Source organism: Haliaeetus albicilla, chromosome 12, assembly GCF_947461875.1.
Source record: "Haliaeetus albicilla chromosome 12, bHalAlb1.1, whole genome shotgun sequence".
Lineage (NCBI taxonomy): Eukaryota > Metazoa > Chordata > Aves > Accipitriformes > Accipitridae > Haliaeetus > Haliaeetus albicilla.
The window spans coordinates 38,926,243-38,940,591 of record NC_091494.1 but is presented as its reverse complement, the minus strand read 5'-3'; the positions used below and the strand labels follow the sequence as shown (position 1 = coordinate 38,940,591).

The 14,349-nt window shown below is 49.0% G+C and overlaps 1 protein-coding gene across 4 annotated transcripts in view; it reads right to left on the bottom strand.

Annotated features, from left to right (window-relative positions):
• Nucleotides 1-14,149, bottom strand: part of RHBDL3 (rhomboid like 3) — a 71,555-nt gene extending 57,406 nt beyond the window's left edge. For 2 of the 4 annotated variants that reach the window (XR_011327256.1, XM_069799267.1), the window contains exons 1-2: nucleotides 13,556-14,149; nucleotides 9,966-9,989 (exon numbers count right to left, since the gene is read on the bottom strand). Coding sequence is in view for 3 of the 4 variants with exons in the window: in XM_069799267.1 (XP_069655368.1) it covers nucleotides 9,966-9,989; nucleotides 13,556-13,675 (144 nt within the window). In the remaining variant the exon portion in view is untranslated. The remainder of the gene's footprint in view (nucleotides 1-9,965; nucleotides 9,990-13,555) is intronic. The other 2 variants (XM_069799268.1, XM_069799269.1) reach the window with 2 other exon arrangements.
• Between the last annotated feature and the right edge of the window lie 200 nt (nucleotides 14,150-14,349).

The following is a 14,349-nucleotide window of genomic DNA, read 5'->3' as shown; positions in this document are numbered from 1 at the left end:
GCAGAGAATGACCTCAGAAAGACTACGGCACTCACACTGCAGAGAGCATGTTTCCTTGAATGAACTGCTTCGGCTCAGGTTGGGTGTGTGTAATTCAGGCTGTTAGACACTACAAGAAAACATCTAATGCAGCTTTGTGTCAAACCTCCACCCACACATCAGCTACATAATTAATAAGGATGAAAGAGAACATTATCCCAAGCTGGTATTCAGACCCTCAATGATCAGTAGAGCCTGTTATATTCTGTTTGGCCTTAGAAGTCAGCAAAAGGAACATACTTCACACATCGTACTACATGCTTGGTCATTAAATACAGGCTTATAAGCCCATAAAGTCACTGTTGCTTGCAAGTATGGAGTAATTTTTTGCATGAACTAGTTTGTTTTGCAGTGGGCCCAAAAGTTAATTAGTTTTTACAGTTTTATTATTCCACATGGTCAAATAACAGCCTGGAGCTTTCAGTCAGCTGGAACCACATAAGGTCCAGAAAATTCTCACTGTGCTTTTCAGGACTGTTTACTAGGGCCATAAATCAGCAGCTGGCAAATGACTTTCTGCCCCAGCTCTTCTCGGCCACCAGTACCAATCCTAAAAGATCCCATAAATCAATGCAGCAACAGCAGCTCTCAGCTCATGGGCCACAGAGGGAATAAGGCTGGAAGATACTGTTTCAGACATATATGACAATTCTTTGGGAGACATTTTGGCTATCACCACCCTGGGAGAAGTCACCCAATGCACCCATCTTGTTGAAGGGAAATGTGCAGTATTTATATCCCAGCCAGCTTCAGCTCTCACATATAACTATGAAGCTATGCTGCTGCCCTACCACAAAAGCTGTTTCCTGTCGCACCTGACAGGTAGATAAACCGGCCATACACCCATTCGTAAAAAGACATGGGTTTGGCCTCTCCAAATGCTGTAGAAGGCAATGAATGCAGGCAGGAGGCACCCATCAGGTGAAGAGCACACAAGCAAGCCAGCACACTACAGCCTCTGGGATACAGACTGACTGAAAAGCATTGCAACAGCAAAAACCTCTGGTGGGGGTGCCCAACACTGGAGAATCCTCTGAAAAAGCCAACATACACTCTAGTTCATAGAGCTCTAGAGGAGACAACAGCAGAATATTTAACATGCTGAAGGCACAAGAGCCATCCTGCACATATACGCATATGCACAAGACATCCCCAAACAGTTCCCAGGGCTGGCAAGTCCAAGTGTGATAAAGCAAACATGCAGCTCAATAAAGATTCTTCAGACATTTAATTTAGGTCGGAAGTAAGTTATTCCTCCAGCCATGGTCTCCAGGCACAGCTCAGTGACCAAAGATAGCAGCAGCAGGACCATCTCCCATGCTCTTCACAGCAGTCACCCCCAAAGGGGCTGCCTAAATGCACAAATCAATGCAAAATAAACATTTCTCCAAAACCCAAATACTACTGTCAGCAGACACATGAAGGAAAAATGTTTGTGCCTTCCCCGTTGACAGGGAGGAGAACAACCCAGAGACATAAATCCAGTGATAACAACACCGTGCAAAAGTAACTCCTCTATGAGCAACCACGAGGGAGTAGCTGAGGCAAGAGGCAGCAGTTCAAATGGAAGAAGGAACCACATTAAACACTTTCATTTTCCTCCCCAGTGCAAACAACAAGGCTAAAAAGCAACATCCTTCCATGGAGGCCACTGCCTGCAGTGAGGAAAGATGCTCAAGGCCCACCTCCCTTTCTCAGTGGGAGGGTAAGTAAACGTGGAAGAGGAGTGGCAGGAAGCCAGCAGAGGGAAACAAGCATCTGGCTCTCTTTCAGAGCCAAGGGGCAGAACTAAAAACCCACTTTGCTCTCCAAATCCCTTAGGGCACACACCATTCTGGTACCAGCCCCAGCAAAACATACAGTTGATGTTACACATATAAAGGGTCCAGGACAATCGTCACACTTGTGCTTCAAGCGCTTTGCTAGACCAAGTCGGAGCACACAGGATCAAGTCCTCCACCAGTTTTTGTAAAACTTTCCATTTTTCACCTTTTATAATATTGATCCTTTCGCTGCCGAGAGGTAAGCTTGACTATGTCTTGCTGGCTGTAGGCTGTCATCAACAAGCACTTCCACTACAATCGTACATCACAAACAAGTATGCTACACAAAGCAGGGTCTCCATCATTACCAGTACCTAATCATGAAGGATCACAGAGGCAAAGAGATGCTTCCTCAGGGAACACTGCCCTGAAGTAGTACATGAGACCAGAGGTTTGATGATAGTCACAAACAGCTTTGCCTTCAGCAGCCTCATTTATTTTTTCCTCATGCAACCCAGGAAACACCAGAGTATATGCTACTTACAGAGTATGTCAAGTATCAAAGAACATGAAGAACAGTTCCTAGGGGTAAGATTGATCTTGCTTGTTTAACATTAGTTTCACACATCGTTACTCTTCTCACTAGCAACACAGGGTCACTGCAGACAGCTGTTCCTAAGCAACAGGAACATATACTAAGAATACATACATTCACTGTGTCTTGCTAGTGCTGGGGTTTTAAAGTTGAAGGAATTCAAGGTCCAAATGAGACTTGGTGTAATCACAAACGTTCAGGACTTTCACTACACATTTCACCAAAACACATTGTCTCTGGTGATAGAATACCCCCGGCATCATCATGAGCAGCTGAATCAGGGGGGATGTCGCCACTCAGGAGACTAGGAGAGGAGAGGGAAAGAAGTGACTGTTCAAAGTGCTACAGCCTGAACAGGCAAACAGTGCAAGGTTTGAATCACATAAAAATCCAGCGCATTCAGAGATCAGCTTTCCTCAGCAGCCTGTACATACAACGGTGCAGGAAAACAGGTCATCAACTGAACCCCATCAACTTTGTCTCGTGGGGTGTTGGTACCAAGCTGCTTTCAGACCAACACATTGTACAATGCCTAGTGAGGAGACAGAAAGAGATCACAGCTTCCTTGGCTGCTGTCAAACTCAAACACGCCCACTGCTGCATTTAATTTGCAAACGTGCCCCAGTACATTTGCACTGACTGCAAATACCGTAAGGCAATGGGAACATCATACTTCCTACCGCAGAAGAGAAACACTTGCTTTCCAGGTCTGGTAGAGAGTAACTTTAAAAGCCCTGTAAATGTTACAGGCATAAGTCATGATGGTGTAGAAAAGCACCTCCAAACCGTTTCCACTCGCTAAGCAGCTGGTTTATTCCTTTGGAGACAGGATGATCTCTTCCCCTTCTCTGTCATAACAGAGCACACAGCCACAGAGCACAATGCACCAGCTGATTTGCAGAACAGCATCAATCCACTCTGTTTACGGCCTTTTTCCCCCCTTTCTTTTTAAACATGTAGGCTTAAATGTTTTTATTGCTTCAGTGATTTTCTATGTGCAAGACAGGATTTGAGAACAATGCATTAGCAAGGATCTATGTGCCTAAAAACCATCCTGGTCATTCAGCTGAAATGGCAGAGCGTACGCTACCAAAGCCTCCCACTGCAGCTGGGATCAGGAGGCAGCAGAGAGATACAACCCTCTCAATGCAGCTTGCCATCCCTCTTGGACACTGCACTCTAATGTGCAGGTTTCCAGGCAGATCAGACATGGAAGGTACACAAATGTGTAATGAGTAGGAAGCCTCCTGAGGCTTTTACAAATCTAGAGACATCAAGCTGCCAATAACTCACGAGCTGTGTAAGACTGACTCAGCCTCCATGTGCTTTTCGGTGTGTGTTATGACTCCTTGAAACATTTCAGGAGATGCCTACTTCTACCAGCACAAGCTTAATATTGCTGTGTTTGCTACACTGCTGATATCTAGTTCATATGGATGGCTTCTACTCCCAACTTTCTGCACTAGGCAAAGCCAACAGTCTGTGCACAGGCCAGTGGGATTGGACAGAGGAATAACCAAATAGCCGGGGAAAGGGGAAATGGGATAGCGGACCACAAACCATTCATGCTGCAGGGAAGGTGTAAATACAGACAATCCCAGAGACCCGCATCCAGCTTAAGGGCTGGCTGATGTTCAGTGTACAGAGGTATTAGAAGATTAAGGAAGAACTTGGGGAATTTCTGCTGTTCATCCTGCAAGAGGCGGGAAGATCATTAATGACCTCCATGTAGCTTTTTCATGCTGAGCCATCACTCCAGGGTATCGTGGCTAAAAGCCAAATCTGGGTATAAGCCTTGAAGTGCTGGGAGATTGCCATCCGCTGTAACAACACTGGGGACAGACACAGGCTAATCCAGGCATGGTAAAAGACAAGACATTACCCTGCGGAGGGAATAGTCTCTCAGACATCTATTTGCTGCTCAATGCCTCAGTTTCCCTCCTTGACTGAAGGAAGGATAAATTCCCCTCCCCTCTTTCCCAGGGGCTGCTGTATTCAAAAGAGCCTCTGGCAGAAGGCAACGAGGGCTTGATAATCCAGGCAGCAACAGCAAACCAATCTCCTTCAGCAAAACCAGATCCTCTCTTACCAGCCCATTCTTCCCTTCAAGTCTGTCCACAGGGCAATGAATTTGAAGGGACTCTTTTTTTTTTTCCCAACTCCATAACCCAAAGTGGAGGAGTCAAAGGGTTAATGCTGCATGACAAAGGTCAGCCCAGTTTGGGGGGGGAGGAGAAAGGGAAGCATTGTGGCCACAGACAGCAGCTCCCTGCGACCAAAACGCCACTTGAGAAATGTAAAGTGATGGCGCTGCTCAGAAAAAAAGGCCTGAGAGCCCTGCCTAAATCCCAGGGCTTTATCGCTCACAAAAGCCCAGCCCCTTGAGTGATTAATCGTGTGCTCCATGGCTGGGCGCCTCAAAGAGCAGCAGATGACACATGCCCAGCTGCTATCGCCGCCCCTCCTCAAGGTAGCGGGGCAGAGGCAGGTGCACTCCCAGTGCCCTCTGCTCGAGACTAATCTATTCTCCCTCCTTGTCCTCTGCCTTTCATCTACTCCAGCAGCCCACGCTGACAACTGTAAATGAGATTAGACTTCGAGGCGTGGGGCAGATGCAGAACCCCCTCTGTGCATTGCCAAGAGACCCTTGTAGCTTTTAAAGTGTCTTTCCCCTTTACAATGCACAGCTTGGTGGAGGGGGAGAAGGGGGGCAAATTTTTTGTCAGGCTCACAGAAGCATCTAATATAGCAGACAAGGCAGACCCTGGTTTTAGGGCCTGGTTGCTAATCTGTCATCACCATGGACAGTCTTCCCATCAGTAGCTCTAATTCTCCAGTTCACGTTAGGAGATGAAGTACAAGTCTATGACTATTTCCTAATTCCAGTTCCTATAAACTCTTTGCAGCACCACTCCACTTAAATGCGGACATATGTCCTGACGAAAACTACTCTAAAAAGGCAGTGACAGTCCAAAATTTAGGCAAGGGCTTAAAGGTTGCATACAACCCTGTGTTCAACCCCCCTGTCTGTACTGCTGTTCTCACTGCCATCATTCCCTGTTCCTCATCTTGCAGTTTCTGTTCCTCCTGCTCCCAGTGACCCACAACACCCAGCGGTAAGACACAAGCAATTTGTCAGAGAAAGTGGTAAAATCTCCAGGCATAAACCACTGCCCAGAGCTCAGAGACACCTGCCTGGTGAGGTCTTCCAGCCACAGTCGGCAGGGGTTAGCCAGCAACAATAGTCAGGGAAACTTTTCAAAGTGAAGTGGGATGTTTAGCTCAACAGTGCCCCAGTAAACAAACTGGAATTTCTTTTACACTGTGGGAAATAGCTCGTCCTGCCTGTGTTAAAGGCTATCCAGAGAAAAGGGACACAGTTAACATAAAAGATCACTGAGTACAAAATAATTCCCTTTCTCGGTTACCGCCAACCATGATAATAGCTGGCCTGATTTTATGGATTGCTTTGCAATTTCATTCGTGCAGGAACCAGCCCTAGATTTAAGAAGCTGCAAAGTCAGCATATTTTCAAGCATATTTTAATGCTTTATGAGCATGGCAGAGCAGGTTCAGCTGCACCCACTGCTGGTAGTGTCAGCAACTGAACTCTTCCTGGTAAGTGCACCTCTGGTCCAGGATATCTCTACAGGCTTGTTTCTGAGCTCAAGTTTTCCATTAGCTGCCTACACAGACTGGGTAACTTGGCATCTCTCTGCATTCCCCATAAACTCTGTTCATCTGTTGCCATCACACCCACGTACAAGTCTCAGGAAGAAATCCAGGATTTCTAAAGCAGCTGCAACAAAAAGACAGCCTGGATTGACAAGCAATAGGATCAAGGTGCTGAGCCAGTGAGGAGGGTCTTTTGGGAGAGTTTTGTGTATGTCTATTTAAAACAAGCTTGTTGTCATGACTACAAACCAGGGTACAGGTGAGAAGAAGTGAGAACTCCGAGATGAGGGCTGATAATGTTAATTCACACTTGAAATCTCAGCAGCCATAGGGATGGGGAAACAGAAAAGATGATACAAGCTCTTGGTATCTAACAAGGCTAAAAGCCACCTTCAGAAGGCAGGTCTGTCCTAATAATGAACATTGTCCTCCTAGATAGCCCCTTTCAGTCAGCGCAGCCAAGGGCTGGATAAGACCGATTAGCTACAGTCATCTCTAAAGCAGGGGCACTGGGGACATGGAGGCAAAGAAGGGCACCAAGGCCCTGGAAAGGACATGGCAAAGCATGAACAGCCCCTCAGGAGACTCATCTGCAGACTCACTCTCTAACCATCAGACAACTTGGCTTCAACAAGGACAGTGAGATATTCATGTCTGCATGCAAGGCAATTAACAAGGGATCTTATTAGCACAGAGAAGTGTGAAACTGTCAGGACCTGCTCCTGGGATTGTCACATTTTTAACTTTACCAGAAGATTAACAAAAAAATGGTTTTCTGGCCAGTGAAGAACAAATGAAGAAAACCCCAAGTGATTGCAGAGGGATGGAGAGAGGCAATGCCTTTCTCTGCTCAGAGCTTGGATTCCACAAAGAGATGGCATGGAGAGCTCAGCGACAGTGCAGTCTCTGCAGAAGGCAGCAGATGCGGAGCTAATGTGTGTGTGGGGGTGGAGGGTGTTTATGAGCACAATAAATAAATGTATGAATCCCTATAAAAGTTCCCATATAAAAGTGACTTAGAGCTGCCCGAGGGCCATGGCCTTGTAATAAAAAACACATCTCGTAAGCACAGTATGAAGCAGCAGCTGTACTGTAACTGCCTGGCTGCAGCACTGAAAAGCTATGAGTCTGCCTACTCCCAAACTCTTGGGTGAAGTGCTTACCCCACAAAATGTAGGAGGAATTTTGGTACTTGCTTCAGTGTAGCCAGGATTTTGCCCTGGAAGGGGCTTCTTTGAACCTGAAAGCCTAGGAAGCCGTTCTGGATCTGCCTTTTTGCCAAATTTGAGTTCTTTTACTCCTTAAAAAGAAGCAATCTGCAAGTGGCTGGAGATACTGGCTTGAGTCACTGACAGTTCCCAGTGTGACAGATTAGAGCTGGATCAAAACAAATAAAAAATTCCCCCAGAAAGCATTGTCAGTCACTCCTCTCCCCAAAAATAAACAAGCAAAAAGCACGGCTTTATGGCTGAGCAGCAATTTTCATCAAGAAGTTTTGAATTTTTAATTTAAGATGTTGGGGGGGGAGTCATAAAAAAACCCAAACCCTTTAATTTTGTATGTCTAAATAGAAACCTGCTTTTTTGTCAGTAAACCTAAATAAAAATATTTTTTTTTAAATCTGCCCACAAGAAAAAAAAAAAGCATTAATAATAATTTCTTCCCCCCTCAAAGGCAAGGGTGGGGGGAAGTGCTGACCCCTCCCTTGCATTGTTTGCTGTCATACTCCATCACCCCAGACACATGAGACTTGCAGACTCCCAGCCTGTGAACTTCCAGCTGCTCTAACACTTTCTCCAGAGCCTTCTCCTGCTCTGCTGCTCTCCTGGTAGGTGGTGAACGCAGAGGCGCACGTGTCTCAGCTGAGAGGGTGGGTATTAAACTTCAGTCCCAGCCCCTGAGTCACAAATGCACAGGGCACGTGAATCCTCGGCCACCCATTTCCACTCCAAGAACCCATCAGTCCAGGTCATATCTCCCAGGGAGGGCTGCAACTGTTCCGAGTTTCAATGCACAGGCTTTCTTTAGTTATTAAGACTGTCCTCGTGTTTCATGTGGATGCCAATCAGAGGTAAACAAAACACGACCCTCTCCTGCCAGCATAGAGCTGCTGGGAGTAGCAACCTTGTTCCGTGACAAACAGCATCTTGCAATTCACTGCAGGGCTAATTGCATTGTATTACTGATATAACGCTCAAGGAAGACGGCAGCTCCTTCGCTTTGCCCACAGGCAACAAGGACGTTATTGATTTATTCAGGACTTACGACTAGTTGTCACAGGTTGCATTCTCTTTGATAATAAAGCTTTACAGACAAGGCTTAAATTTCAGCTGCAGCCTTAATTGAAATATAGCTAATTACTGAAGGTCTGTCTTTACAGCCCATTCCCTTGTTACTGGGGTAATGTTCTGTAAATCTAACAGTCAAACTCTCCCCTCCCTTAGAAAGAAAAAAAGATGGAAAAAAAACCCCATCTACTATTCAAGCAAGTCCAGTGGGAAATTACAGATTCCTCTCTTTGAGCCCGAGGTAGCTTCCAGCCAAGAGCCCCATCCCGCAAGGGTTCAGTGACTTCAAAGGATGCTTGTAGAATCAGACTCCAAATTAAGGCCAACGTTTGAGACGGGGGAGAATTCAAAGTGGCTGAAACAAACATTCAGCCCAGACCACAAGCAATTTATCTTGCATCCACCTTTTGAGTGGCAGCATACCCTATGAGCCCCAGCAAATTCAAATACACCACACAATTTAGGTGTGATCAACAATTATAGTAATCTAATTCCCAACTGCCAGCTTGCTTGACTGTATGACAACAAATGTACTGCAGTCCAGACACGTGGATTAGCAGTCGGTCACAGCTAACTGGGTATGAATGAGCACTCATCAGAACAGGCAGTCCAGTTATTAGCTGAATGATAACGGGACCCCTAGGGTACCAAGGACATCCTTTCCCGGAGACTGCACCACAGCTTTTGGCTTTGCAGTTCAGCCAGACACAGAAGCAAGATTATCGCCTCATAAAGCAGGGACAAAATCCCATCCGAACTTTAGTATTGCCAGGACGATGCCAGCATCAGAGTGAGCTCCCTTACAGAAGGTGACATTTACACGCACACACAACAGCACAAAACTTTATGACATCAAGAGAGTGCTGCAGTTTAAAAGCAAGTCAAGCCTAGAAAAATCCTTCAGTTTATAGCTGCTTCACATTTCAACCTGGCAGATGGAAGGAATACCACAAAGCAAACATGTCAGTTAAAGCAGCTAAAAGCATAATTTACAAACTGGAATCCACAACCCAAATTCTCAGCAGCAGTAACTCAGAGCTTTACAGAGCTGCACTGATTTCAGCCAGCTACAGATCTGACCCACAAGGCATTTACCTGATACAACCATAGTCTTTGGTACAGAAGCAGATACTTTGCTAATTCTGCGCAAGTTTAAAGCAGCAGGTTGTCCCCTGGAGGATGTAACCCCGCAGAAGTTAGTTTAGCAGCTGGGGAGCCATTTCAAAAAATACAGTGCTGGTTTTACAGGTCATAGTTTGCCTGCCTCAAAGAGTAGAAGATCCTTTAATCCACAGAGCAAGGACAGCACAACTGGCAGCGAACAGAGCACCTGCTGCAGCACCTCGGCTCAGCCTCTGTGCTAGTAGGGATGGCCAGGCTGGGCCTGCTTCTGTCCCTGGATACTCTGAAGAGGAATTGAGAGAAAGGCCCAAAGCAGTAGTGATAATTATGACTTGCACACCAGCATCGTGGGAACTGGGAGCACGGAGCACATTATTCCTAGGCTGTATTTTAAATGCAGGGAAAATCTAGTACAGAGGAAATTAACTGGAGGTTAGACACTTTGCTCACAAGACAGAGACAATATATCAGTTGTTCACATACCTGATCAAATAGGGCTTTCCAGTGCTGAGAGGCAATGCATAAGGGAGGAAAAAAGAAAAAGAAGGTATAAGAGCAACGACATTAACATGCAGTAAACTGTAGAAGTATATTCTAACAAAGAAATAACCAAATGATTTAGTGCCATTTCCAACATCCTTCTTCATCCCAGAATCACCTACCCTTCCGGGGGAGGAGGCAGGGGGAAGCTACCAACCACAGGGAGGACAGTTTTCATTTACAAATCCAAATTAGGATGAACTCAGAACATTCATGTGTTAATTCTGTTTTCTCCCTCTTTGTCTTCTTGCAGGCAAGCAAGGAATAAAAGGCTTTTTTACTCACAGAGATCAAGAAAGCTTGGTGTATACTGAGGGGAGGGAGGAATTAGCAATGGTTTTTCAGATCCCTTTCTGAGATCCTGTGGCCCAACACTGACCCACAGACTGCCCTGCAGGTTGTCAGAGGCTTGTCTGCTGCCTGCTCCTAAATCTGGCAGGGACTTGCTCCAAGGTCTTCGATAACCCATCAGTTCTTTGAGCCTCACACGTCCACATCTGAAAAACGGGTAATTCCTCTCATGCAAGGTGGCAGGGTGGAAGGCTGGAGGGAGCCCATTACAAGGATTTACCCCACAACTTTCATTCTAGAAGATCTGCCTTAAAAGCTCTGTATAGGAGAAAGCTCCACTTCAATACTGATGACCATGTGAACGTTCCACAAGTCCTTGTCACTTTGGAACAGAAAAAACAAGCTGGTGACTGCCTCTGATTTATGCTTCATAGAAAGGCTGACGTCAGGCCACCTCCCTGACCCAGGCTTGCTGCCTCACTGTCCCACAGAACAGAGGAAATTCCTAATGAATTGTTTAAGGCACTCTCTCATCTCCCCTGGATTTGGGGGGCCAGCTGAGAAGAGAACAACTTCCATGGGGCAACAGTGGGGTAACCACTGGCTTGGGATCCCCAGAAAAAACCTTGCACATTTCTAGCTCTCCTATCTGAAGCGCTGTTCAGCACACTGTTTCTGCTTCATTCACCTTCCCAGAAAAGCAAAATGAGTAAAATAACAAACATCAGACTCATAGAAGCAAATGTCCTCACTGTGCTATATGCAAAGCAGAGCTCTGGTGAGAGTCTTGGCTAGTCCTGGAAGAACATTTCCTTTCACATGGTAGGCAGATCTAAAGCAGAATTGACTGGAGAGACAGTGGAATATCAGGCCACTGAATTCCATTTAATCAGTTAAGTTGTTGGCTCCCCTCCTCTCCATGCCTCTATCCATTTATAAACTCCCATTTATCATCATAAATCAGCCTGGCACTTTAAACAGAACATTTTGGGACTGCCTGAATCCTGGCTTTGTGGAACGCTGCTCTGAGAGCTGTAATGACATCACAGCTGAGCTGTTATACACTGTCAAGGCTATGACAGCCAAACCTCCACTACGTAATATTTTTGTGGTTAATAACACATAAAGAACTGACCTTGTGTCAGTTCTTGCTGGCCAAGCCAGACAGCTTACATCAAGCTCTCAAATGTAATAATAACAACAGAAAACCAACCCCCAGTTAGGTCTCAGGGGGGCATGGGCTAGCACAGAGCAGTTTGAATTTTCAGAGATGATGCTCTGCAGCCTGCTTGTTTCAGCAGGAAATCTTGGCTGAGGAGGAGGAGGGCATTTACACCACTTCCTGCCTTTCCGACTTGCAGATGATATACAATACCTCAGGCTTCTGTCACATAATCTATTGCCAGGTCTCAGCAGCTTCCCATAACCAATGCAACTGCAGGCTCTAGCTCCATTTTGTTGATTGCAGAAAACAAGGTACCAGAGTCAAGTAACAATGCAGATCCCAGCGTAAGTAACAGCAAGACACTGCGAGCTGGATCAGACCGAAGCTGTCCTACCTCAAGGTCAAGCAGCAAGTCAGTAGCGGAACTAGGATGAGAATCTAGGTTTCACCAAGGAAAGCTCATGGTCCCTCTCCTGTCTCAAGACCCCAATCCTGCCAGGCACTCAGCACTTCAGCATGTCTTGGGCTCCTGGCAGGATTGAATTGCTAATGGCTGCATTCATGTAGAGGCTGGAGTAACTCCAAGGGTCCCATGTGTAACACAACAGGAAATCTTTCTTGTAGACCATCCAGACAAGCACAAAATTTGTCAGGGAGGAAAAGGTCACAGTCCGAGGTAAGCAAGCACCAGGATTTGGCAACCTGGACTGTGAAAGCTCCTGCAAAGCCACCCTTTCCGAGTGAAAGCTACACATGCCCCTCATGGGTGAGGCATGCTCCTCTTAGGACTAGCTGGCAGTGTTGTAGCAGAGGTCAAACTGCATCACACGGTTCCTCCTGACTGTACAGTGCTCAGGAATACAGCCTGGGGAATGCAGCTCTACCAGGCAACTGCACTTCCTCCGCTACCCTCTGGGATGAAAATCCAACAGCGACTGAATTCGAGGTGATTCAGAAGGAAGGGCTGGGGGACGAGGAGCAGACACTGCCCCTAAACAGCCCTAGACGGGCTCCTCCAGCAGTGTCATAAAAGTAGAGGGGAAAGGGGATGTGCCACTGCTGGAGGCTTAGTTCACAAGCGTCCCTTTCATATCGGTGCAAGACCTGAGACACAGCCCGCTTCAGAAAGACGTTTATATCGCTGCTTCATGCCTCCACAGGCAGGAACAGACCCTGTGCTTACCTCTGCAGACTGAGCAGACACTTTGCACAGTCCTCATCCCAGCAGAGTTTGCTGGGAAGGAGGGCTGCGAGCAGTCTGGGATGCACCAGGCATGCAGGATTTGCTCACGTTCGCTCCCTCCCAGGACAGGTGCACAGCGAGCTCCTGCCTCCGGGACCGGTAGATGCAGAACTACCGCCACAGCTCTGCAGGCTTTGCTGCTCAGCCTGGCAGGAGCAGATTCGAAGCACGCAGGACCACTTGGTGTCCTTCTAGGCTGGATGAGCAGAGGCTGAGACCCGGTGCCAAGATATCCCACCCTCAGGTGCAATCACAGCTCAGAGGGTGGAGAGAAGCTATCAGCCCTGCCGAGCCGAGCTGGGGAAAAAACTTCCTCGGCTGTTTGTTGCTCGGGGGCTGGAAGAGATATCTGTCACCCTCCGAGTGGCTGGGACTCTGGAGAAGCTCTCTGTCCCCGGGAAGCCCCTCAAGCCAAGGCGTCAGCCCCTCTTCAGCCTCCAGAGACGCCTCTGCGCGCAGCCCCGCTGCCCCGGCCCGCCCGGCTTGCAGCTCGCCGTGAGCCAGCATCTCCCCGGCGGCGCGGCTCCGGGCACGGACACCGAGCGGACCGGCAGCCTGTCCGGGCCGCTGCCGCCGGGGCACTCCGGGCTGGGGCTGGGAGGAGAAGGGAACTGCGGCCCCGGGGACGGAGAGAGCCCGGCGGCTGCCGGAGCCCGCAGACACCCGGCGGCGAGGGGCGCGCAGGGCGGGGGGGGGACACGGCGGGTTTCCCTCGCCCCAGAGGGTCATCAGCCCCATTCCTCCCCCCATCCCGGACTTCATCTATAAATAGCTTGAGCCGATTAACCCGGCCCCGGGGGAAAGGAGGGAAGGCACCGAGCAAAGGAAACTTACATCCTCTGCGGCCATAGGTAGGACATCCTCGGAGTCCAGCACCTCGATTTCTTCCGCCTCTGAGCTGGCAGCCACAGCAGGGGAAGAGCTGGCGTGAGGCTCCGGCAGCCTGTCTCCCATGCTTGGAAACGGTCCCCCTCCAGCCCCCGCCCCCCCCCCCCCCCCTTCTCCTCAGATCCTTAAAGAAATTAAACCTAGCTGCTGCTGCTTGGCAAACTTTCAAGCGCAGCCGAGCCTGCCTTCATGACTCCCGCAGCCGGGAGGGGAGGAAATCCTCCATCCAGGGAACATCCAATTAGCGCGGGCAGCGCTAGCGGGCGGCATCCCGGCCCACCGGCTCCGGACGGGGCAGGTGACCCCTCCCCGCGCCGGCTCGGACAGCTCGCCTCCTCCCGCTGCCCGCCCCTGCCTGCGGCCGGGCGGTGTCCCCAGCCCCCAGCCCGGGGCACGGCCGTGCGCCTCCCCCGAGCCATGCCGGCCCGGGGGCGGGCCGGCCTGCCCTTCCCGGCGCGGGGGAGCTGCGCGTCTCTCGGGGGGGGGGGGGTGGTGGTGGTCTCGGAGGCAGAGCCCGGAGCTGCAGCACGTCCGAGGGATGCGGGCTGAGCGGCGACGAGGGGAGACGCGGGTCGCCCCCGCCCGCGGCCGGGGGAAGGCGGCGTGGCTCGCCCGGGCACCGCCTTTCCCGCCCCCCCGGGAGCGACCCGCGGAGGTTCGGCAGCGGGCAAGCCCCTGCGGCAGGGCCCGGCAGGTCTCAGCCCTTTCTTGCCGCCCTCTTCCCCTCCGAGCCCGCTCTC